Source organism: Anguilla rostrata, chromosome 14 (assembly GCF_018555375.3).
Source record: "Anguilla rostrata isolate EN2019 chromosome 14, ASM1855537v3, whole genome shotgun sequence".
Taxonomy (NCBI): Eukaryota; Metazoa; Chordata; class Actinopteri; order Anguilliformes; family Anguillidae; genus Anguilla; species Anguilla rostrata.
In genome coordinates this window covers 18667604-18691856 of record NC_057946.1, presented here as the reverse complement: position 1 = coordinate 18691856, position 24253 = coordinate 18667604, and the positions used below count along the sequence as shown (strand labels likewise).

Genomic DNA, 24253 nt, shown 5'->3' with positions numbered 1-24253 from the left:
TTCATTTTACGAGGCTGTCTGGTCAAAATCCCTTCACTTTCTGTACAATATATATGACACATTGCCTTGACGACTGACAGTGATGGTTCCACAGTGCACTCAGCCCAGAGCCAAACTCTGCTCCTGACTACTGATGATGCGAACAGAACTGAGGCAGCTCTAAGCTAGGGTGCAGAACCAGGGGAAAACTGTTTTCTTCTTGAGTAGGTCTCTGATTGCTTAAAGAGGACACGCTTTTTGTAAATGTATTTCCATTTACAAACCTGCATGTGGTGTTTTCTAATGTTTTTTCTTGCAACCATTGTATACATTTATGTTTATACACTACTGAGCTACATTATACTACATTGTTACTTTAACTGCCATATTTTCTGTATGAGCTGTAGAAGCAATATTGTCTTTTGAGGGCAATAAATGAGCATTATGTAAAACAATATACACTGCATAAGCAGGTTGCGCTGTACATAAGAGAATATAACGTTTTTAAAGAATATTACTTTCCAAACTAGAAGAGCGCACTCAGTAGAGTGCAGATCTCCGCCAGGCATTCCAATGCGGCCCCTAGCGGCCAGTTAGGAGTTAGCACTCAGTCTATTTCAATGGACAACAATGATGGAAATGTATTCAACTAAAATACTTGTCGTTGACCGATTTGCAAAATATTCGAGAATTCAGGTCCTTGGCCTGCTGTCAGCATGCACAACAAATATTAGGCTGATCGGCCCAGTAGTATGCGAGATCAGCTGCGGACAGAGACACAAACACACACGCACAGGCACAAACATACAAACACGCGCGTTTAAACGCATGATCCCCTCCAGGCTCCACCTGGCAGAGGTAATAAAAATGTGAGCTTAGCAGCTGACCACACGTGGTACAAAAGCACATTCACTAAAGACTTTCACTGTATTTTATTATCAATATTGTGTTAATTAGTCTTACATTTTAAACCACGTCAGTAACATGTCTGCATTATTTGATATCATGGAAACCAGAAAACAGAAAGCTTTTCAAATCTGAGCACAAATGTTCTGAAAACACAAATACTGCAATAAAGCAACATCCAGCAAGAAGAACGTCAGAGAACGTCAAACAATATATCAACTGTCTTCATAATAATAATCATAATAATAACGATGATAATACCTCTTTTCTTTAATAATATGGATAAGAACAATATTAATGTCTCTTATACACTTTCTTTGCTGACATGAAAATCCATCTGCAATAGTCTGATAATCATCTGGTCTGGGGAGACACATTTAAAAAGTCCAGACAAAGGTCATTTTAAAGTCACAAGCATAACTTTCCTAAGCAACAGTGCTGTGTCCAAGAGCAGGTGTGTGTGTGTGAGTGTGTGTGTGTGTGTGCGCGCATGTGTGTGTGTGTGTACGTGTTTTTGCGTGCGTGTGTGTGTGTGCGTGTGTGAGTGTGTGGTCAGTTAGGGCACCACTCAGACAGCTTCAATAGACCTTCACTCAGATTCCCAGAAGCCCTGCAGTCATTTTTGATCCAGTTGAATTTATGATTCCACAGATGTATTCAAATGCGGCCAAGAGAGAAGCGCAGAGAACAGAAAGGCATAAAAGAGGGAAATGGATAGGGTGAGGAATGGATCTTACATTTCTTAGACTCCCTTTGATATATCCCTCTGAAAAACTTCACATGGCAACTGTTAGGCAACATTGTGCAGCAGGAAAAAAGTAAATTAGTAAATGAAATGATCTATGATTTCCATCTGATAGTGGGAAATATTAAAAACCTTGAAAGTACTTTAATGATATTGAAATAAAACATTTCAGAAAAGCTTTTAAACTAGTAGACAATATTGCTGAGAAACCACTGGCAAAGGGAACCAAATTAGGCATTTCAAGAAATTCATACAAGTGAACCAATCAATTGCAAGTCCCAAGCCCCTTACTGAATAAACTTAAAAAAACAAAGGATCTCACTGAAGAACAGCCACTGTGATCTCACAGTCCTGTGAGCCGAGTTCAGAATAAATGATCCCAGTATAACAATGCGAGTATGGAGCAAATGCTCCCAGTCCTGTCCAGGGAAGCTGACGCACTGAGGGACTATAGGTTAGTCCACCGCTCTCACACAACACTCAAGTGATGCTGAGGGCACAATTTGAAACAACAAAGTCCAGTGAATCAAAAAAAAAAAAAAAAAACATAATAAAGTGTAAAAAGACTGTATTAATTTTTCTGTTCTGTATCTACAGTAGTACACTGTTAAAAGACTTCATATTTTTCACAATAGCCATCAGCAAACCTGAAATAAGTTTTACATCTCAACAATGCAAATTTGAGCATCAGCGAATACCTACCTGGCCAACAATTTACTTGTCTTTCAGATGTTGTATTTGGCTAATTGACACATTTTTATTATACAATAAATCCTCAAATCCTACTGGAAGTGTGATACCTGTTCCATTCATATTACTGCAGCTTGGCAGGACAATGACATCACTGGGCAAAAGGAGATTTATACCAGGCTTGGCAGGACTATGTCAGGCCCATAATCCAAATGTAACAATCATCCACATCCCTCCCCTCTCTACACTCCCCCATTTTCAATGCTCCATTTCCACTCTTCATCTCAAAAAAGGACAATTCAAAACAAGTTAGTACTTGCTTTATGTGCAAGACTAAAAAAAAAACAAGAGGATTGTTTGTTGCCGATCAGTTTCTCCAAGCAAAGAGTCATTGCTGCTCTCTTCTCAGACACACCCATAATTATACATCTTCCCCATGAGCTTTATTATCAACCTCTATTAAGCCCTTAATGCATATGTTACATCAACAGAATTACACACACTTTGGCTCTGAAACAGCAACTTTTGTCTGTGGTTTGTACAGCTCTCACAATCGAACTTAATAATGAGCTATCTTACATGTATGGCAGGGTATGTGTTGGGAGTGGCTCAGTGTCCTGGATGCAGGTAATGGGCTGGACTGTGCTGAAGGGGCTCCTGTGCTTTCTCTTGTCTTTTCCATTCCCTTGGGACTCTTTTAGCAGCAAAGACAAAAATGGGAGAACTAACAGCTGCCAGTGAAAAGGCCAAAGGCTGACCTGTTCTCCAGAAAAAAATACACAGAAAGCCCCGGATGTGACATGGCTGTTCACCCTGACCCCCCGGGAGAGATTTTGGGGTGGTTAAGCCGCACCCTCAAGGTGAGCTGTCTCTGTACTCACCAGGCAAACCATGACTGTAAAAATCCCCCAGAAGCTGGTTGGTATGCACATGTGTGTCAGTGTTAGCACTGGGGCTGCTGGTAATGCGCATGTCCAGCGTGGTACGGACCTCCATGCCACTGGGGGGCGCTACACATCAGTGCTGATGCTGCAGCTGCGCGTGAACATCTCCTTCATGGTGACGGAGCGGGTGAGGTTGAGCTTGGGGAAGCTGGGCAGGTCCATGGGCACGTCCAGGTCCTGCTGCTGCACGGTGCGGTAGCTGATGCGCCCCCCGCCGTTGCGCTGGCCCTCCGGGGGCTGCAGGTAGAAGGGCAGCTCGTAGTGCGTGCACGACGGGCAGAAGGTGTGCGAGCGCGTCAGCTTTCGGGACAGAGGCGGGGTGAAGAGGTTGGGGCCGTTGGGGGTTGACACTCCCGCCGCTGCTGCAACGATGTTGTGGTTGGAGTGCACGGGCGGCAGGGGGGAAGTCACAGCGAAGTCGGGCTCCTCCTCCTCCGACTCCGACTCCTCCTTCTTACAGCAATAATACTGGACAACACAGGGGCGGAGAGAGAGAATTTGTGTAAAAGACACAGAGAGAGGGAAAGATACCATCTGACATGCCTTGCACATGTTCATTGCTTGTATCATATCTTTAGCTCACTGATCAGATAATTGACAGTTTCCAATATGGACTCCACAACTGCAGTCACATAAATAAACCACAAAGATGAGAATGTTGCCTTTAAAGCCAAATCACATCAATACGAACAAACTGGCTGCCTAGAAGCAAAGCCTGCCAATCTGTATAATCCTGCCATATTTAATCATGCAAATGCCTCTTATTTGTTTGTGACTAAAGTTCAGATAGTGTTCAAGCCAGTCAAATGTGGAGTTGAACTTTTTTAAAAATGTGCAGTGGAGTGCAGCATTGCATACTATGTTAACTGTATGCACCAAGTAGATATGTGCAAATTAACACTTAGATTGCTGATAATTTCTTAAGTGGTAGATTCAGTAGGATATTTAAGAAACTACATTTAGTTGCATCATTTAAAAAGGATCCATGCAGTTCAAATAAAAGCTGTGTAAAACTACATTTCCCTCCCTCTTCGTAGTATTGCCAAGAAGTGCCATGGACCCTGTCACCAACCAACATGGCTTTGGTATCTGCAGCATTATTTCTGCTGTTGATTACCTTTTAAAGATGTTGCAAAGTCAGTTTTAAGTTTCAGAATCATTCAAATAATAAAGGAACAAACGGAAAAAACCATTGCAATCAACTTTCAAATTTGAAATGAAAAAGGTATAAAATGTGGGGAACAATTGTGGATGTGTCTGAAGATATATGTAAAAAGTAAAAGATGTCAGTTCTGTCTTGTGGTAAAAATTTATACATAAACTAATTTTAAAAGGCGATACATTTCTTACAGATTTAATTGCTGAAACTTGGTCCTTCAGCAAGTTAAGAAATGAAAATATCCACAGAGAATGCATAGCTGTGCGAAAACAGGAACTACTTAGGCTGGAAATGATATTTGGTGCTGAACAATGATTTTTAGCATGATGCAGGTACATAAATTACAGGGAGGGAAAGCATACGTGCCTAAACTTGTTGACTCACTGGCTTCAGAATTGAGCTAACCAATCAGCCTTGTTTGGTGTCAGTGCAAACATATTTGGTGCTTCCATGGTTACCAGCTGAAGTTCAAGGCTGATTTCATACAAAGGTTTTATTTGAAATAATCAATTACCTCAAATTTGTACAACATAATGAATTTTAAATTAGACAATAATAAATAGCTGCTTTATGCAAGATTTCAAAGCAACCTCTTCTGAAAAAACACAAACCCAAAACAGTAAATAGGGAACAGTAAATACAGTATCTCTAGTTTGGGTTGCTGTTTCAAAATGACTTAATGTAATTTTGTAATTTTCCATATAAAAGACTGCGGGCTTTGTTCAAAGAAACAGAAGTGCACTGCACTATGGGTTTGCTGGTGCTCTTGCCCCAGCATCTGTCTAAGAGGAGCACTGATTGTCCAGATGCGTAGTTTTAATGGTGATGAATGCTGGATAGCAATAACAGACAACTGCCCTTCAGAAAGGGAGAATCCGGAGACAGAAAGCTATCCCAGAGTACATTCGTCTGTTGTGTTTGTAAGCAAAGGCCTCAGCCTTTTTAAAATGCATATGAAAAGGAATGAGCCAAATAATCTGGATGTGGTGGCATACATAATGAGTAGTAATGTGATTATTCTAAGAATAAACATTCATTTTATGTATTGTTCCCTTTCAGTATCCCGGAAACTTTCATGTAGTGGGCACCAGCCAGCTCTTCAACATCCAATAATACCAAGACTGCTTAGGAAGTGGTAAATCTGAGGATCTGTTTTGTTATAATTAGACTATTAAGAAATGCTAGAAATTCATTGCTTGATCTTGTTAATGAGTGCAATGTCTTGAGCGTGAGTCAGAGTGATGTAAGCAGGGCTAAGCTGGGCTTAATTAAGCAGATGTTCACAAATCACCACTGCTTTAACAGTGAGGAAGAATATGCGGCCTGGAGCTCTGTCACAGTCTTTGTATTCTGCTGGTTTGACTATGACCTGTCTAGTGACTTATCTGTTCCATTTCACTTAGTGTGAGAAATAAAGCACTGTAAACCCAGCAGAATCATAACCCATGAACAGCACTCCACACTATGGAGATACGTATTTACCTATTCTTTCTCTGTCTGTAAATGCTTTTGCAATGCACATTTATTCTTCTATGCTAATAGAGCAAACTGAATTATGAGCGAGAAGCACGACATAAAACCGCTCTCTATACAATTACTTGACATTTAATAGAAGCGCTGGCCCTCTGCTTTCTTGGAACTGTTCCATTAAATGAAATGGATGTTTGGTTGGTTAAATGTCAGCTTTCATCGAACTCCCTGATTTGTCTTTTTTTCTTCTTTTTTTTTTTTAATCAAACACTCTCAGACCTCTTATCTTTTCAACATTAATAAAAGCACGTAGATTGTATACATTTTTAAGTCTTACACTGAGGCTGAATATTATTTACAAAATCACAAATCACTTGCAATAGACAAGACTGCTGCTTATTGGTGGTAATTAGTCCGATCTGTGCCCACAGCGAGCTCGCTTTGTGAACAGTAGCCACAGCGAGGCAGACACCCACCTGCAGCCTACAGTAACACAGTACTGCGATGATGCACAGTAAGATAACTGTAGCTAAAATTCCACCTGTGATGACCACTGTCCCGGCTGTCATTCGAAATCCTCTCCATCAACACCCTGCAGAGCAAAGGGGAGAAAAAGAGAGAGAGAGAGAGAGAGAGAGAGGGAGGGAGGGAGGGAGAAAGAGAGAGGGGGAGAGAGAAAGAGAGAGGGGGAGGGGAGTGAGGGAGAGAGGGGGAGAGAGAGAGACAGAGAGATGGAGAAAGAGAGAGGGGGAGAGAGACAGTGAGAGGGAGAAAGAGAGAGAGAGAGGGGGGAGTGAGTGGGAGAAGGAGAGAGACAAAGAGACAGGGAAAGGACGGGAGGGGGGAGAGAGGGAGAGGGGGCATGAGAGAGGGAATACTTAGTATACTGTTAACATAGTTAAATCTTCAACACTGCAAGTCTACAAATTTATCAAATAATTTGACAGCAAGTAGAATTCAAACTTTTGTATTTTAAAAATATAACCTTTCATATTTAAAACCTCCACTCCACAATAATGCAACCAATATCACACATGCCCACACATTCTGGACCACTTTGCACTTTACAAAAGCAGTGTAACATTAACCTTTCACAGTGTAATAAAAATGATACATAAAAATGTGTTTAATCAGTACAACCCCGGGGAGGTACATTTACTTAGGACAGAGTGGTACATAGTAAAGAAATAGATAGAATGGTGTAGGAGAGACAGTCAAAGATACAAACAGAGATTGTACAGAAAAGGTCCATCTGACTGTATGCTAAATGTCAACCATAGTTAGTGATCATGTGACCTGCTGAACTCATACAACTTTATGATGCTCATATAAAAAGCTATATACAGCAAATTAGACTAGATGCACATACAATGGAAGCCTTTTTTGAAGTCACATTAACAGCAAATGTCATCTTCATAGCTTCCTAGGGTGTAGAATATGCAATGGACCATGATAATCTGGGAAGTACAGAACGTGCTGAGCCCCAAGGGGCCTCATTCTGAGATGCCACAGATCCACTGACATGGCATACATCAGCCTGACTGAATATACCTTAACTGAAATTAATTAGCTCATCTAATTACCACAAGAAATTATTTTAACTTTAGGCTTTTGTTATTATTCAATGACACATCCCAGCATTATCAAATAAAAGGTGGTAACGGTTTGATGAAACTTTAAAAAAGTGAAGTAGCAAGTGATTTGCTGCATGGATATATTTTCAAAATGTTTCTGCTTGTAGAGGGAGTAAGGCAGTACTAACTACAGAAGCAGGGGATGGTTGATAAGTACAGATGACAGTAAATCCGCTACACTGCTATAGACAAGTGGCCATGGTGAGTGCCATACTGTTTGGGACAAAGGCATATTTTTACTTAATTTTGTTCTGTAGATTTGTAATCAAACAATTCAAATGTGGTGAAAGTGCAGATTCACCACATTAAAGGGTATTTTTATACATTTTGGTTTCACCATGTAGAAGCACTTTCTATTCATAGTCCTCCAATTTCAGGGCACCATAATGACAAAAGGCTTCACAGATGTTTCTGCTCAGTCAGGTGTATTCAGTTATTCCTTGGTGCAGGTATAAGAGAGCCTTCAGTATCTACCCAATGAAAGTCAAGAAAGTCATTATGAGGACCATCATAGGCCAAACCTTATGCTTACCTAAATCAACTGTTTGGAACATTATTAAAAAGAAAGAGAGCACTGATGAACTCAGTGGGACAAAGGGCCTGAATAATTCTCACCATAATGAATAAAAAACTCCAAACACGTTTCCGACAGATCAGAAACACTCATCAGGATGCAGGCATGGATGTATCATTGACTACCGTTTGCAGAAGACTTCACAAACAGAACTACAGAGGCTACACTGCAAGATGCAAAGCATTATTTAACCACAAAAACAGGATGCCAGGATTACCTAAAAGAGCCTGCAGAGTTCTGGAAACTTCTATCGCTTGTATCAGAATGATGGCATGTGCAAAGTATGGATGGCAAAAGGAACTGCCAAAGATCCAAAACAGCCCCCATCTGTGAAAAATGTTGTTGGGGTTGTTATGATTTGGATATGTATGGCTGCCACAGAAACTGGCTCACCTGTCTTCATTGATGATGTAACTACTGATAGCAACAGCAGAACGACTTCTTAAGTATACAGTACCATCATATCTACTCAAGTTCTACCAAATGCCTTCAAACTCACTGGATGGCATTTAATCCTGAAGCAAGACAATAATTCCAAACATACTGCTAAAGCAATAAAAAAAATTTTCAATGCAAAAAACTGAGTTGACGGGTCAAGTCATTCACCCAATCTGAATCCAGTTGAACATGTGTTTCATATGATTAAGATAAAAAATTAAGGCAACAAGCGCCTGGAATAAGCAAGAGCTGAAGATGGTTGCAGTACAGGCCTGGCAAAGCATCACAAGAGAATATGCTCAGCACCTCTATGGGTCACAGACTTCAGGCAGTTATTGCATACAAATGATATGTGACAATGTACTAAACATGACTACTTTCATTTACATAACATTAACATGTCCAAAACTTTATGGTGCCCTAAAATAGGGGGGATATGTATAAACAGCTGTAATCATACAGTAAGCAACTATATCTATGCACACAAAATTCATTTTAGCTTGAGAAAAAAAATTAGTGGTCTAACTTATTTTAAGTGTGATGTATTGCACACTTAAAATAACTGTCTATTTGCACACATGGATTTTCACTTTCTCTTCTCAAGTATACACAAACATGCTCCCACTTACATGCGGACATACAGTCTCTCTTTGTGTCTATCACTCCTTTGCGCATAATCTCTCTGTCCGACACACAAACATATGCAGGCGTTCACACATGAGCTCAATGAACACAAACAGGCCGTTCATCACTGTTGTGAAGACGCAGCCTTACTCACGTCCCCCGGGGATGTCTTAATTAGATCATTCTCGGGGAAACATGGTGCTGTAACGATCCATGTTGTGTTAATTATTTACTGCAGACACAAAGGCTGGAATATTCATAAGCAGATTAAAGTGTCTCAGACAAACTAGGAGAAACACCACCTTCACACCAAATGAGGAGTACCATTACATTTACATTAGAGGCATTTAGCAGACGTTCTTATCCAGACCGACTTACACAACTTTTTACATAGCATTTATACAGCTGGATATATACTGAAGCAATGCAGGTTAAGTACCTTGCTCAAGGGTACAACGGCAGTGTCCTACCCAGGAATTGAACCTATGACCTTTCGGTTACAAGCCCACTTGTATTTTAAAGGACCCCCTTGAAAATGAGATGCTACATCTCAAGGGGCTATCCTTTCAATAAATTCAAGTACTTCCTACACAGAGTACTGTTAGCCTGATGCCATGATGTGCCTGTACGCGAGAGTAAACTTTAGCAAACACAAGCACATATGCTCAACACTCCTGTAATTCCTTCCCAGCTTTTAAAAGTGACTCGGCAAAATCTTATAAATTAATGTATGTCTCATGTAGCCTATACCAAGCAAGAGAATTCCAATAAAATTAATTACTTAATAGGCTACTACACAATACATTACAATATAATATTACTTTATTCATCCCTCTTGGGGAAATTTCATATGAAATTCCTCAGAGCAAACGAAAGGAATGTTAACAGGGCTTCTAAGTTGACAGTCATCTTCTAAATAGGCTTAAGAATATACAGTAATAATCAACTCAGCAATGTTTCAGTTAGAAATACCCAATCATAGTAAGGGTTCTACTCCACGTCTGCATTATGATCTGAACAGAAGTATTTATGAGACCACTATATGAAAGCGAATGCATAACACTACAGACAAATTTTATCACTGGGTGTAATGGTGCGAGAGGAACTTGTGTAACCCTTACTATCGCGTTAGCACGACTCTTAATAACTCCAGAAAGCAAGTGCAATAAACAATCTTCTGGGCAGTAGAAACACAGCATTGTATCACATACAGTATCCTGCAAGGAAAGCCATATTGCTGTTTACGTTGATGATGGCCCATAGGAAACACTTCCCTTTTTGGATAAAATGAAAAACATTTGCTGCCGTGGACAGATGTGAATACTGGGCTGTAGAAAAAACTCTCTTAAGATCCAAACCCTAACTCCTTTCTATTGTTACAAAGCTCTCTGTGCCAGGAGGAAATAAAAGTACCTTAGACACATTTTCTGTCAATCTGAACACATCTTTCTTGAGTTATATTTTAAGTGTAGCTCCTTTAACTGCATTTAAAAAAATCCTAAATTCTCTGCATCAACTAATGTGTCCACGCCTGAGCAAGTAAATGTTACATGACAAAAGAAAATTGCCTGTCCCTTACTTGCCTTCACTCAGCTTTCTCATGATCCGTGTACACTACTGTTAATGCAGACAGAATGCACAAACTCTCTCTCCATATACACAACATAACATGAGCCAACATCTCGACAGCACTGGTGATGGACACTGCGGCACTCCCTCTAATGAGCTGGTCATTAGCCAGCCCAACTAATGAGCATCCACAAGAAGTGTTGACCTCTGACCTGGCATTTAACAGGGGAAGGTCAGTTTATTGTGGTGGAAGCTGTGGGATGGCAGGTCCGCTGTCAAACCCACCGGCAAAGGGATGAAAGACAGCGTTTCCCAGCAGCCTGTAACTAACTAAACCCATTTACCGTCCACAGGGCCAGGGGAAGGGGCTGTGACAGTGTTCTTCAGGGGGGAGTTGTGACACATGATGTCAGCCTGCAGTGTGCATGACCCATCTGCTGCTGCTCCCTCACAGCTGCCCTCCAGACACAACCATCCTTTTTTCACTGAGCATTTTATTGCATTGATTCTTCAAGCCCAGAATAGTTCAGATCAGAGCAGAGGCAAGCACACATACTCACATTTCCCTAAACATGGAGAATGAGAGGAGAAATATTCACAGCAGTCATAATAAACATGTAGTGAAACCTATACCCATCGTTAAACGTAAAGCCCAAATCTTGGCATGTCCAATGCCACACACCATCTTTGCAAGTCTTCACCATCACCAAATTACGCAGATAAATCGCCCTTGCTACTTGACACCGTGCCAGTATAAGACCTGAAAAGCATCCTAATACGAAACAAAACTTGCATGGAGGACAGAGATCGTTTCCAAACCTATTGGGTGGTACACCAATGAGTGAATGGGGGACTGCTGCAAAGTGCCCTGGGAAGTATCTCTCAGCAGGTGCATCACACAACAGCACTGGCTGTGTGTTCCAAGGCAGGAATCAAATAAAGCCCAGAATAGCACCTACTCTATGGCAGGGATGAGGAGCCTCCCCATGAATTTCAATGAGGTTATTATTCACAATGCTGAGCTATACCATTTGAGAATGGCCTCTCACTTCCTATAAAGCTGCAGCCTGGCAGAGATACGATCATGTGACAGGAAGCAGGTGAGAGAACTGTCAAGCTAAGCATTAGAAATGGTGTATGCTGAATCCTGCTTATTAACTTACTATAAAATATGCATGGGCCAACATGAGCAGTGATGATGGGCAGTTAGAAACTGAGAGAGAAAGGTGAGAGGAGAGTGGGGTCTATCATGTGTGCACTGGAGCAATACTGGGGCTGCCTTTCCCTGACAACAGCATGGCATAGTTACGTGAGCATGTGCACATACACTCACACATACACACACAATCACGTACGCACATACACACACACACACACACACAAATGCACACACAAACACACATGCAAGCACGTACGCATGCACACATACATACACACACACACACACAATCACGCACACACACACGCACACACACACACACACAATCACACACACACACACAATCACGCACGCATATACACACACACGAATGCACACACAAACACACACATGCAAGCACGTACGCATGCACACATACATACACACACGCACGCGCATGCATGAACGCACACACACGCATACATTTCAATGTGGTTCTATATTTACATTAACCTTATGAAACACATTCAATTTTTATTATATTATTATATTATTTATTATTATTACAGGATCATGTAAATGTGCTGTAAATTGGTATGCAAAGCAAAATGACAAAATGCACCCACACACAGACAAAGCAAGGTTTAGGCGTGTGTGTGTGCATGCCTGTGTGTGTGCGTGCACGCGTATGTGTGTGTGTGTGTGTGTTACTGATAGAACTACCCATCTGTTGTTACCATAAAGATGCCGTAATTCTCACCAGTGGTATTATTAGTAGTTTGAAAAATGTCTTCCATAGCAGTATAAATGGCTAGGCTCAGTTTTACACAGCTTTCCACTGGGCAACACTAATACTTCCACAGTAGAGGCCATTAATTCAAAACACTTCAGTTCAGAAGGATGGTGATTTAAAGAGCAGCTGCTGATGCCATTCTATCGTGGTGTATGTGAAGGTGTGCAGTTAAACATGCATATACTGGATGTGTGTGTGTGTGAGAGAGAGAGAGGGATTCTCTGTCTGCAGCAAATGGAGGAGCAACCTGGTGATTGTTACTGGCAGGATTACTCTACACCTGACACAAAAGCTTGCACTGGACTTCATGCAGAACTCCTATAGCCAGCTGGTTAAGAGAGAGCACATGGACCTACTGGCTGCAGCAGAGGTGGGAATCCCTCTAAACTGAAAGCATGTACTACCAGTATAGATCTAACCTAGTTTTGGATGCTATAATGGACAGCACAACCTGTCATTAGGAATTGGAGGTCCTCACAACTCAGTTTCTGCAGCTGACCCCTCCCACAAGGGATATGTCACCTTCACAACCACTGGGAACAGTGAGATATGACAGGGTGATGAATCACCAAACTGAATAAAAACTGAACAAAATTGCCTCCTCTGACTCTTCAGCTGAAGGTCAGCCATTTTTCTGTCACTATGTCTCATTAGTAAATTGAAATGGTCAATGGTTTTAGTGGATAACAGGTAGCTATTCCGGTTGTTTTGTTTCCTCATGTTGCTCTCATTCTAAGTCCATAGATATATCAAGAGAAGGAGGTAAAGACTGAAATGTTTTTTATGCAAGAGAATAACTTACAACATGAGTTTAGTTATTTGTTTACATGTCACTATCATACTAGCATTCCAGACTAAAAGTTAAACTTACTGTAAGATATTTAGACTATAAAAACCATTATATTACCAGAGGCTTCCAGCCTGACTGACTATGCTCTTTGATAATGAAAGAAGGCCCTAGATGTGTATGGTATATTTAAGGACCCTAACAGACCAAAAGGTTATTTCATGTTGAGTGACATTTTTTTCATTCAGTTAATAAAGGAGATCCATGGGCACACCAAGGACTGTTCATGGACTGCAGGTGGTTGAGCGATGCACTCTGACCCAGGGCTGATGGGATGATGCCTGAGTGAACAATGCACTTTGAGTCAGGCCTGATGGATTGATGCCTGATTGAAGGATGCACTTTGAGTCAGGCCTGATGGATTGATGCCTGATTGAGCGATGCACTTTGAGTCAGGCCTGATGGATTGATGCCTGACTGAGTGATGTACACCAAACGCTGTTCCATCAGACCTGCTTCAGAACCACTGATCTCTGCATTACACAAAAAAGAGATCAGTGACTCTGAACCCCCGCTGATAGAAAATTCACAAAATGTCAGGTCTGTTGGAGTGATGAACCTTGAAGCAAGCTTGATGGAACAAATCCCAATCCCCATTGAACTGGTCCTTATGGAGATATGCCCAGGTGATGCAATACAAGATGAGGCGAAGCAATAAGTGATAAAATGACAGGCGTATCTGTCTCAAAGCAAGCACCTCATACATACCCAATTCTTGCAAACACAGCAGTATTTTGTCTCTATGGGAAATGTTGATGAACATACTTTTCCCTGTGTCCAGCCGTCCAGTGCAGTTTGCCCACAAGGTCATATAGAGACCTGCCCCACCTGGCAAAAATGACACTGTTCCCACAGCAACTGCAAACGGGTCAATTTGCTCAAGGAAACAAGTCATTACACCCACACAACTCAGTATGCTGTGACTCACCACCAGGCACAAATCCCTGGCAAATCATACACTGCAAAACACAGAGGTAATCATCAACAACAGTGCTAACAACCAACTGTGGAGCACAGTCATTTTCTACAGCCACTCATCACTAACCCATCATCACTCTATATACATCATATTGGAAAATACTGAGTATCAGTTACCAAGAGAATTTTCACCGAATGTGACTACTAAAATAGCTTTTTCTTAGACCGACCATCCACATACATTGTTTTTTTTTTTTAATAGGATTTAGAATGAAATTGAATCAATGATGAGCCATGAGTTTAATTCTATAGAGGGATTTCCACAGGTCCAGGTAGCAGAAGCTTGTGAACAAAAAGTAGTTCTCCTACAATAGAAATCAATAGCTGGAGTTTTAAAAACAGTTAAACAAGTTTGGCAAAGCAACACTTAGGATAGCCTAATTCATTGGCCAGCACAAATTGAATCTACAGAACAAGAGCAGAGAGTCAGGGAATTATGAATAAATTAAATGCGCTCCTTGACACCAACAATAACTCCATATGCTCATTCAAATATGTCTTTAGAGGCAGGGTAGTCATACCTGACACTGGAGAGCAACTGCTGAGCTGTTTGGCTGATTGTAAAGCTAGAACTCCATCCTGGACCACCGGGAATGAGAATGGGGGTGGGGTTGGAGAGAGAGAACAAAGCTACTCTGCATCTGTCCCACAGCCCTCATGGCAGGTATTATACACACACCCCCAGATGAGGAAACAGAATTATTAGGAAAATTCTGCAAAGAACAGTTTTTGTGAAACAAAGGCAGAAACCATTCTTGCATGATGATCTTCAAGCTTTTATCTTGTCTTCATTTCTAAATCACCCCACAGGGTAAAACATACCTTGACAAGAAACTCAAAAGCTCTCCAGCTCTGCACTTTACGAGCGGTACGTGAGAGCTGTCGTATTGGCTTGGCCGCCGATTTCCAGGGTTTGTCATGTGAGTAAAAGGAGGCCGACGCCACGCGGCAAACAGCACAAAGCCGCGCTCCGTGCCGTGCGGCAGAACCAGAGCCTGTTCTGGGCCTGTGCGAGGGTGCGCTCGTCTCAGGGCACGGCCTCTTGCATACAGGACACATCAGCCCTCTCCGCGGATTTGGCTGGCTTCAATGTGGGGCCGCTACCGTAAGATTCAAGGCTTATATAGACTGTTTCTGGACTCAGTGTGTTTGTTCAGAAAGCAATAGGATTAAAAGATCTTGTGCAGACTGCTATAGGGCTCAAAGGGTTTACATAGATTGCTGGGAGACCCAAAGAGCTTTTACAGCCTGCCATAGGATTCAGAGTTTGTATGGATGCTAATAGCTTGCATATAGATGGCTATTAGAGGAGTACGTGCTGTACTGTAACTGCAATTGAACTGAGAAATATTGTTTCAACTATCACTGAAGCAGCTTCTGCGGTACAAAAAAATAAAAAAAATATTACCTAATTTACTTTTTTATATTTTCTCTATTTTGTTTCTGTTTCTTTTCAGTTTATTCAAGGAAATAAACTGTTATCACAATAGTTTTGTGATTATTATTGGAAATATAGAGTAGCAGTGAGCAATTTGCATTTGTACCTGTTCAACCAAAGAAAACATCTGTAGCTGTAACTGTATTTGAATAGAAATCAGGAAGTAAGCATAGCGTGAAGAAGTCACATAAACAGCAGTAAATGTACATTTAGTCTAGAAAACTGGCAGTTTTTGTTGCTCACATAATTTCCAGTTTGCGTTCCATCCACCTCTGAGTTTCTATCTGAATATGAATACAGACACATTTGGTTTTGTAGGCATGGTTTTGAACATCACTAATATGCAATCTGATATGAAATGCAAAGAGTTTAGATAACGGATAAAAACATGCCATTGGGGCTGAATCCATGCGCTTTCATGGCACACAAAAGAGACAATTACCTCTCAAAGCAACTGCATGAAGAGTGGACATCAGCCACAAACAATTGGCACAAAATGAACTTGGATCATTTAATCAGCACTGCACACAACCGCTTGTCTTTTCTCTATATCTGGGAAAAATGCTTCTGTAACTGATGTGCACAAGAGTTACATAAAAAGCTCCTTTGTAGCACACTTTCTGATATTTTCCCCACAGAACGCTTCCTGTAGGGCAGCTTAATACAGCTGATGCTAAGATATTTCAAGTGTTTTTAAAAAATATATACTTTGCCCACTAAGCTTCCTCTCTACTGGAAGAGAGTTCCTGCTGAAGGCAGGAACAATCTGATGCGTTTTTCTGCACTGCAGTTACACACAAACCATTCCGGGCAAAGGGCAGGTCCCTTTCTTCCCCTGGACATACACAATAACATCCCAGCTCACAGATAACATATTTACTATGAAAATGATAAAGATACACTACTTCAGACTGTACATGTGCAAATACTGTAGCACACCGCAAATCAGCCACTCTCAATATGACATACACTGGTACACTAATGTCAACTCAGAAACCCCCCAAGTATTAATGTCAGTAATAACTCCCATCTCTTTGTCGTTGGAGGCTATTCTAACGGGGAAACATGCCAGGAAGATTTGATGGTAGTTAAGCAGCTCTGGTATAGATGCACTGCAACCATGTCTCCGCAAATCATAGGGTCCAGAGTCACATGACTGGGGGAAGGGCAGGGGAGCAGTCGGATGAGTGAAATGGCAGAGATGTCGTCTAGTGGGCTAGGAATGTGTCTACAAGGCGAGTGATGGGGTCAATAATGGGATGAGGAAATGGAAAAGGGGCATTCCGAGAGACGTGAAAGTATGTCTACCGGTTCAGTGAGTAGGGGAAGGAGCAGTCCAAGAATGAAAGGAGGTCTATAGTACAATGGACAGGGGACAAGGGACAGAGCATTCGGTCAAACACCAGAAAAAATAAAATAACCAGAAAAGCCAACCAGCAATATGTTATCGGGAATGTTCTCCATCTGCCAGGAGGCATGACACTGTTTCCAGGCAACAGCCCATGCTATTTTCAACACCATTTTCAACTGGTTCAGTGGCTCTGATTGTTCAGCATGACTCAACATTGTTATTAGTTGAAGCCATTCCGAATGCTTTTTTCTGCCTCAATTCTGCTTTTGTACCTGTCCTGACAGATAGGTGGTTTCCTTGTATTGCTGAGGCTTGTCACTGTGTTCACGCTGGCTTCATTACAGACAACCAAATCCAGTGGACATTGGGCAAGGGGGAGGCTGCAAAATGGAATAACAAGTATGGAGTGCTGGGGAAAGCAGGAGCAAGCTGAGGAACATGGTGCTGGAAGGAGAAGTGGGATGGAGCTCTCTGAAAAGAGGACAGGAAGAACAGGAAGAGAATATATCATGAGGAGAGCAGGGGAAGAAAAAGAATTGTGCAATAACAATATTGAGGGTGTGCCCTCCCCCACTCCTTTCCTATCATTAATGGCCAACAGGGAAAACAGTCACCCCCTCCCCCCACCAAGGAAGCATTATTAATGTAGGGGTCACTGGGAGTTACAAGATAAACAGGCTCCGCCCCTTCACAGCCCCAAGTGTTTGAGATATCTATACTTTCCATCTCCACTGTGACATCATGATGCTTTCCCAAGATCATGGCCCATCTGCATGTTGACATGATTACACTGTCCATCTGCAGACAGAATTCACACTTCTCCAGTCCTTTTTTTTTTCTTACACCTACATAGATGTTGTTTTAGGAACTTGCAACCATCAAAGAAAAGTATTTACAAATGTTCCTCATGGAACTTCACATATATTTCAACCACACACACTCCCTGGAATCATGCAGCTTGTAGGACCAACCTGCTGCTTCATCGTTTAGGGGATACAACGGCTCACTTTTACTCACACACCAAGCAAGTAACAAGAGGCCGATAACGGGACTGCTTTCCATCAGCACCATGGATAGCCGACCTGCCCGGGTAGGAGGCTGAACATCCACATAAACGGCTGGTCTGAACAATAGCTAAGATCACGGACGTTCACAGAAGACAAAATGAATTGTAGAAATAAGGGTCGCAAACATTCACTGTTTCCTTGACGTGGTTTCTGTACGAAAACACATCTTTTCTATCTATTGTTTCTGTCATCAGTGATCCATCATGACCCAGTCGCACGGCCCTCGGCACAACCTCCACTACGAACCTGTCTGCTTGATGAATTCACTCTCCAACATGCTCAATTCAGATCTAAATAATCAGGTCAACACACTGGTTGAATTAGCCACGGAGGACGGGAGTAAAGCGACCCCCTTTCTTGTTCATTATCGAAGGACAACGAAAAGAGAGGGACAGTGACAAGACTCCACCATAAGCTTTCTCCACTTGTCTTGATATCGTACCTCAGTCAGGGATAGTCAGAACCACGCAGCAGGCGCCGAAAGAAGAAAAAACAACGATCTTACCTTTAAAAACATTAGAATGGTACCAGATCGCATCTGCGGTGGTGTTGTCTCGTAGAAGCCCTGCTCTGAGGCATCTGTGAAGGTGGCACGTGATCCAGAAACGGCAGCCTCCAGTGGTGATTGATACAGTTTCAACAGAGTGAAAAGTAACGCGGAGCAATGCTCTCCAATGTAGTTTCTTGTTACTTTCCGTATCACCAAAAACTTCAACAGAATTAAATTTGAAGTCTTCAATTTGCAATAATCCAAACACAAACGGTCGTTTAGAAGTGGCAAACTATCACTATTTTTAATATTATTATTGTTATTATTTACAAAAAATAAAAAATAAAAAACGTATGAACGCGTTGTCTCAGTAATTTGCCTCTGCTAGTAGACAGTTGTGAAAGAGAATGCCGTTTTGGATGTAACTTTTAAAAACTCCCACCAGTCTAAAATTATATAACAATCCTCCGCTTTCTGGCGTCCCTTTCCATGCTATATCTTCATTCGAGAGTTTAAAAAAGGAAAATCTTCCTCACATGTTTTCTTGGGGTATCAGGTGCTGCTTTATACCGTAGGTTCGAAACTTGCAGTTCTACTCCACTCTATACATGTAGGTGACTGGTCTTCTGAGTTAACCTAAAATTAGAACCATTAACAGGTGAAAATCTTCAAGTGTGGCTCCAAAAGAATGCGCCAAACCCCCCAATGTTGGGTCATCTATGGAGCTTTTGTATAAACAATGCTGTCATCTTTTGAGTGTTTTAAAAAATTATCAGGCATTGCCTCAACTGCTTTCGACCGAAAAACAAAAACCTGTCCCTGCATGAACGCGCATTTCAAAACGAAGTGCACTTTTTCCTTGCAGCCCTTTCTCCCCACAACAGTGAAAAAATCACGGCAGCTTCATATCACAAAGAGGTCTGTCACCATTGTCTGGGAGTCCAAATTCCCCCCACCTCAAGGATCCTTGGAAAACAAGCGGAGAGATGTAAAGGTTTCCCCTCTTTGCATTCACTGGCCGATCCCAATGTATGGACTCGGACGCCGGAGGCTGCTGTCCGTGTGCCCTGCTCTAGTAGATAACCCGGATCCCCGAGCAGAGTGGTGCTGCTGCTGATCACACGGAATGAAGCCCCCCGCCCCCTAGGACACCGTGTCAGCGCTTTATTTCCTCACGCTCGCGGAATGAAGATCATTTGACAGTCACTGTAATTTTCGAGGGGAAATAGCGTCTCTGAATCATTGAGTGAATGCTCAAGTTTGGCATTACTGAAATCGAAAAAGAACATAATTTTGTGAGAACATTACCCTAATTAATTTTAATATTTTATATTACATGTGCAATTATCGAGTAGCCGAGTTTCAAATGTTGTCGCAAATCGACCTTCCATTGAAGCCGCGGTTGTCCAGAGATTTCATTGTTATATTATAATAGTAGCCTAGTATTAAGATATACAAGTTCAGCCCACGTAAGCGACACGTCTACGTTTATTGAAATAGACGGATAATCAAATGGATTATCGTTCGTTTTTGGACACTTATTTAAGCACGTTGTCTAGCCTATATGTGCTTTTCCCATGTGGCTTCAATAATAAAACACAGCATAAACGTTCTAAAACCATCGACTCAAATAGCTGTAGGAATAGGGCATTCCGTTTTCGCCGACCTGACTACAACGGTCGTATCGATACAATCAGCACTAGCACCAGGCAGCGATTAAGTAGCTACTTCCAAGCGCGAGCGGATGGTCACAGTTTTGTAAGTGCACGTTATATAGATGCGACTAAAATGCATATATAGGCTACACAATCGTGAATATTAACTCATTAAAGAAATTGTAATTTCCCCCTAATATATATTTAAGCTTTTAACATTGTTATTAATTCTCAACACTATTAAATATGGCTTATTTTTTCATTCTGTTTGTCCTCATAGTAGTTATCACTTGTTCTTGTCATTTGTGTTTGACTTTGTCAAAGGGCCAGCTTGGGGACGAGAACACAAATGGTGGCAGTAGGCAGAAGATGGTGGAGACTGCTGGGAAGATGAAGAGGTCTCTGGGGAGGCGGGATGGAGGCAATGCAACAGTGAAGACAAAGCAGAGCACCAAGGTCTGACCAGAAATACAAATAAATAATGCAAGGAATGGCCCTCCTTGAAAAAAAATATGAGTGGCAATTTGAGGGATCAGCGTTTATGAGTAGAAAGAACACTCAAAGCATTTTACGTTTTATGATAAAGCCTGCCTTTGCATGATGAAGTTATTTACTATGCCAGCAAAACCATAAGAATGGGACTGAACTGAACGAGCTCAAGCAGGCTCTAGTTTCAGTTTTCATTATTCTAGCCAGAGGACAGCATCTCAGAAAGCCTACAGTGTATTTCAGGATTTGTCTGAACAGTAAAGACATCATGCAGAAGACAACATAGGTTAGCCTGTTTTCTCCACAACGCCACACATGTTCTAATGCTAAAGCAATGTGTTAAACATAATATAATGCTTAACCAATACGTCCCTAAAGACAGCCCAAGTTGTAATAACCAGGGACTACAATCGACAATAACACAAATGCCACTAATCAGAAAAAGAGTAAATGTACGGAAAACAAAAAAAACAAAAAAAAAATCTTATTACAAAAATAAGACAAAAAATACAGAATGCTTTACCATGTGTAGCTTAACAGGATGGTTCAGGCAGAAAACAAGCCAGAGCTAGGCTTTTTAAAACAAAAAAAATACTAAACCACCCTACCAGGCCAAAGCCAAAAGAGTGAGTCTTCCAGCAAATACTCTCCCTACCCTGGCCTAACTAACTAAAAATGTTATAAAAAAAGAAAGAAAAGAACGGTCTGATCACCTAAAACCTACAACAGAAGAGTACCAACACAAAACTTGAGCTGAAAGCAAAGCGTGGCAAAACATGGTAGCTGCAAATTCTAAAATCGCAAGGAAAAAAAAATGGAGTCTTAAAAGGAGTCTTAAAGGGGAGTCAAAAGGAGTCTCTAGAACTACAGGGTTCTCTGGCTTTTATTCACTTCGGCCATCAGGTGAACACAGGTGAGCATCATCAGCAATCAAGTACTCAGTTCCTCAATCAGCTCCACCTGCAGGACCCCAGACACAGGCAAGCAGAGACTCCACAGAACAAGAACATGTAACAATAACAACAGAAATTCAGCTTATGGTACATCAACAGTGATTAAGCGTTTAACAGCAGCCCTTATTGCATGAATGCTACTTGTGTCTTTCGTATGGTCTGTCTATGCGTCCCAGACTTGCTTCTCACACTGTGTCATCTCTCAGAACTGTCTTTCTGCCTCTCTTCTGCCTGAATATCTCTCCCCCCCCTGTGTTCTTCCTGGTGCATTTCTTCCTGCACACCCCTCGCTCCACCCCCACGCGGAGAGTGCAGCTAAGAAAAGAGTCTGAGGAAACTGAAAACTGGATTTTTATAGTATCAATTATTAAAACGTCCAAATATTAAAGGAGGCTGAGATTTCACTGCATTGTGGCAACAAGGCCTTGAAATATGCATAAGCACAAAAAGGCACATCTTTTATCTCTTCTTGTTCTTCTTCTTCTTCTCTTTTCAGTTCTTTATTTATTATTGGCCGAGTGAGAGTGGCAACAAGAAGGTTAAGACACTACAGTGATGTGCCTGGAGCACATTGGCATCATGATTGTTCAATATGCACCTCTGTGTGTCTGGGAATATATGCTGCATGCTGTGAAAGTCACTGCATTCTATGACTATTCTGTTCTACTGCTTTTTCCTTTTGTCGTCATCTGTTAATTTTACTGAACCTGAGAAAGAATTCTTCCCATACATAACCGCACACACCCATCTTGCTCTCTCAGTACCTATTAGAAAGGCTACTTGATTCCTTTGTGGTACACCTAATTTAATTGTACCTGTACACTGTAGGGTTGGAAGATGCAATGAAAAGGCAACTGTTCAGATCATATGAAAGACAAATATTGGAAACAAACTAAAAATGGTTAACTTAAATGAATACCTCCTACCTGACCCTTTCAAATGAAAGAAAGAGAGAGAGCACAAGAAACTACCTGACAGCACTCAAACACAAAGAGGGAACCTTTTGCAGTCATCATCAGAAAGAGGACACACAGTACACAAAGCCAGCCCAGCAACTCACATGGAATACACAATGCTCACAAATCAATGAAAATGAAATGAAAAATGTTTTCCTGTCACTCCACTTGACGGTGTGAATCCTGATTTAGTGAGTTTGTAATTTCTTGTGGTGATTTCCAATGAAGTCAGTGCAGTGATACAGCAGTTGATAGAGGGATAGAAATAGGAAGGAGGAGTGATATGGGGGGAGGGTTTGTTTCTTAGAGCTCGTCAGTTCCAGCCCCACCCTGGCTTGGCGGAGCTGAGGATGATGGGAAGGAAAGGCATTAAGCACAATGACTGAATGTTCTGGGCTGGTGAATGTCAGTGTAAGCCTCAGGCACTGTATGTCTGTGTTGCTTTCTCTGTATGTACCCCCATACACACACCCGTCCACCCACCCACACACGCACACAAACCTTCACACACACACACACACACACACGCACACGCACACACAAACCCACACACACGCACACACACGTGCACACTCATACACACACACCCACACACACAAACCCACACACACATATGCACACCCATACACACACACAAACACACACCCGCACACACGCATCCACCCACGTACTCACACACACAAACCCGCACACACACACACACACACACACCCCCACACACACACACGCACACACACACAACCCCCCCACACACACAGACATACACAGATGCACATGCACACACACAAACACACATACACAAAGCCGCACACACACACACACACACATATAGACATGTAGGTATCCATACACATATAGCTATAACACTCCAAATATAGCATTTTCTAAAACACTATCTGCCTTCCCCTTCCTTTCTCTGCTTGTCTGTTTCTCCATCTGTCTCTCTCTCTCTCTCTCTCTCTCTGTCTATCTCTCACTCCCTCCTCTCCCTCACGTCCTGCCTCTTTTATTCCAGGCTCTTTGTATTTCTGACGCATTAGTGGAGTAGCCATCAGGGTTGTGCGTGTCGGAGACCCAGGGGCTGGCAGTAAAACCCGGCACATTGTCACTCTGGAAAAGGTATAAATCCTGCCGGCCGCCTCTAGCGACTCCCGTCATTTCATTAGCTGTGCTGCTTCCTGTCCAAACCAGCAGCTGCTCCTGCCGTAACCCCGACAGCCTCCACCTTCCTCTCCCTCTCCCTTCAGATCCCTCACTGTCTAAAACCCCCACCATTATGGCCACAGGCATCGCGCTAACCTTTCCCACAAACAAGGCAGCATCATTGCTTCTGGTTTGAGACAATGCAAGACAATCACTTACGGTT

The 24253-nt window shown here is 41.9% G+C and overlaps 1 protein-coding gene across 3 annotated transcripts; it reads right to left on the bottom strand.

Annotated features, from left to right (window-relative positions):
* Positions 1-896: 896 nt before the first annotated feature.
* Positions 897-21831, bottom strand: fam163ba (family with sequence similarity 163 member B, genome duplicate a). Of its 3 annotated transcripts, none has more exons than XM_064308366.1 (5): positions 21502-21831; positions 19371-20891; positions 18850-19053; positions 6370-6485; positions 897-3732 (listed from the first exon to the last, which is right to left on the bottom strand). In XM_064308366.1, the coding sequence occupies exons 4-5, from the start codon at positions 6460-6462 to the stop codon at positions 3331-3333; spliced, it is 495 nt and encodes a 164-aa protein (XP_064164436.1). In that variant the 5' UTR covers positions 6463-6485; positions 18850-19053; positions 19371-20891; positions 21502-21831; the 3' UTR covers positions 897-3330. The 3 variants fall into 3 exon arrangements, with proteins under 3 accessions (XP_064164436.1, XP_064164437.1, XP_064164438.1); XM_064308367.1 differs by having other exon boundaries at positions 19371-19470; XM_064308368.1 differs by lacking the exons at positions 18850-19053; positions 19371-20891.
* Between the last annotated feature and the right edge of the window lie 2422 nt (positions 21832-24253).

Excerpts from the sequence above, each read along its gene's own strand:
- fam163ba (XM_064308366.1), bottom strand. The coding sequence starts at position 6,462 with ATGACAGCCGGGACAGTGGTCATCACAGGTGGAATTTTAGCTACAGTT. Across the intron at positions 3,733-6,369 it reads TGTGTTACTGTAGGCTGCAG|TATTATTGCTGTAAGAAGGA; the intron begins GTGGGTGTCTGC and ends TGTGTTGTCCAG.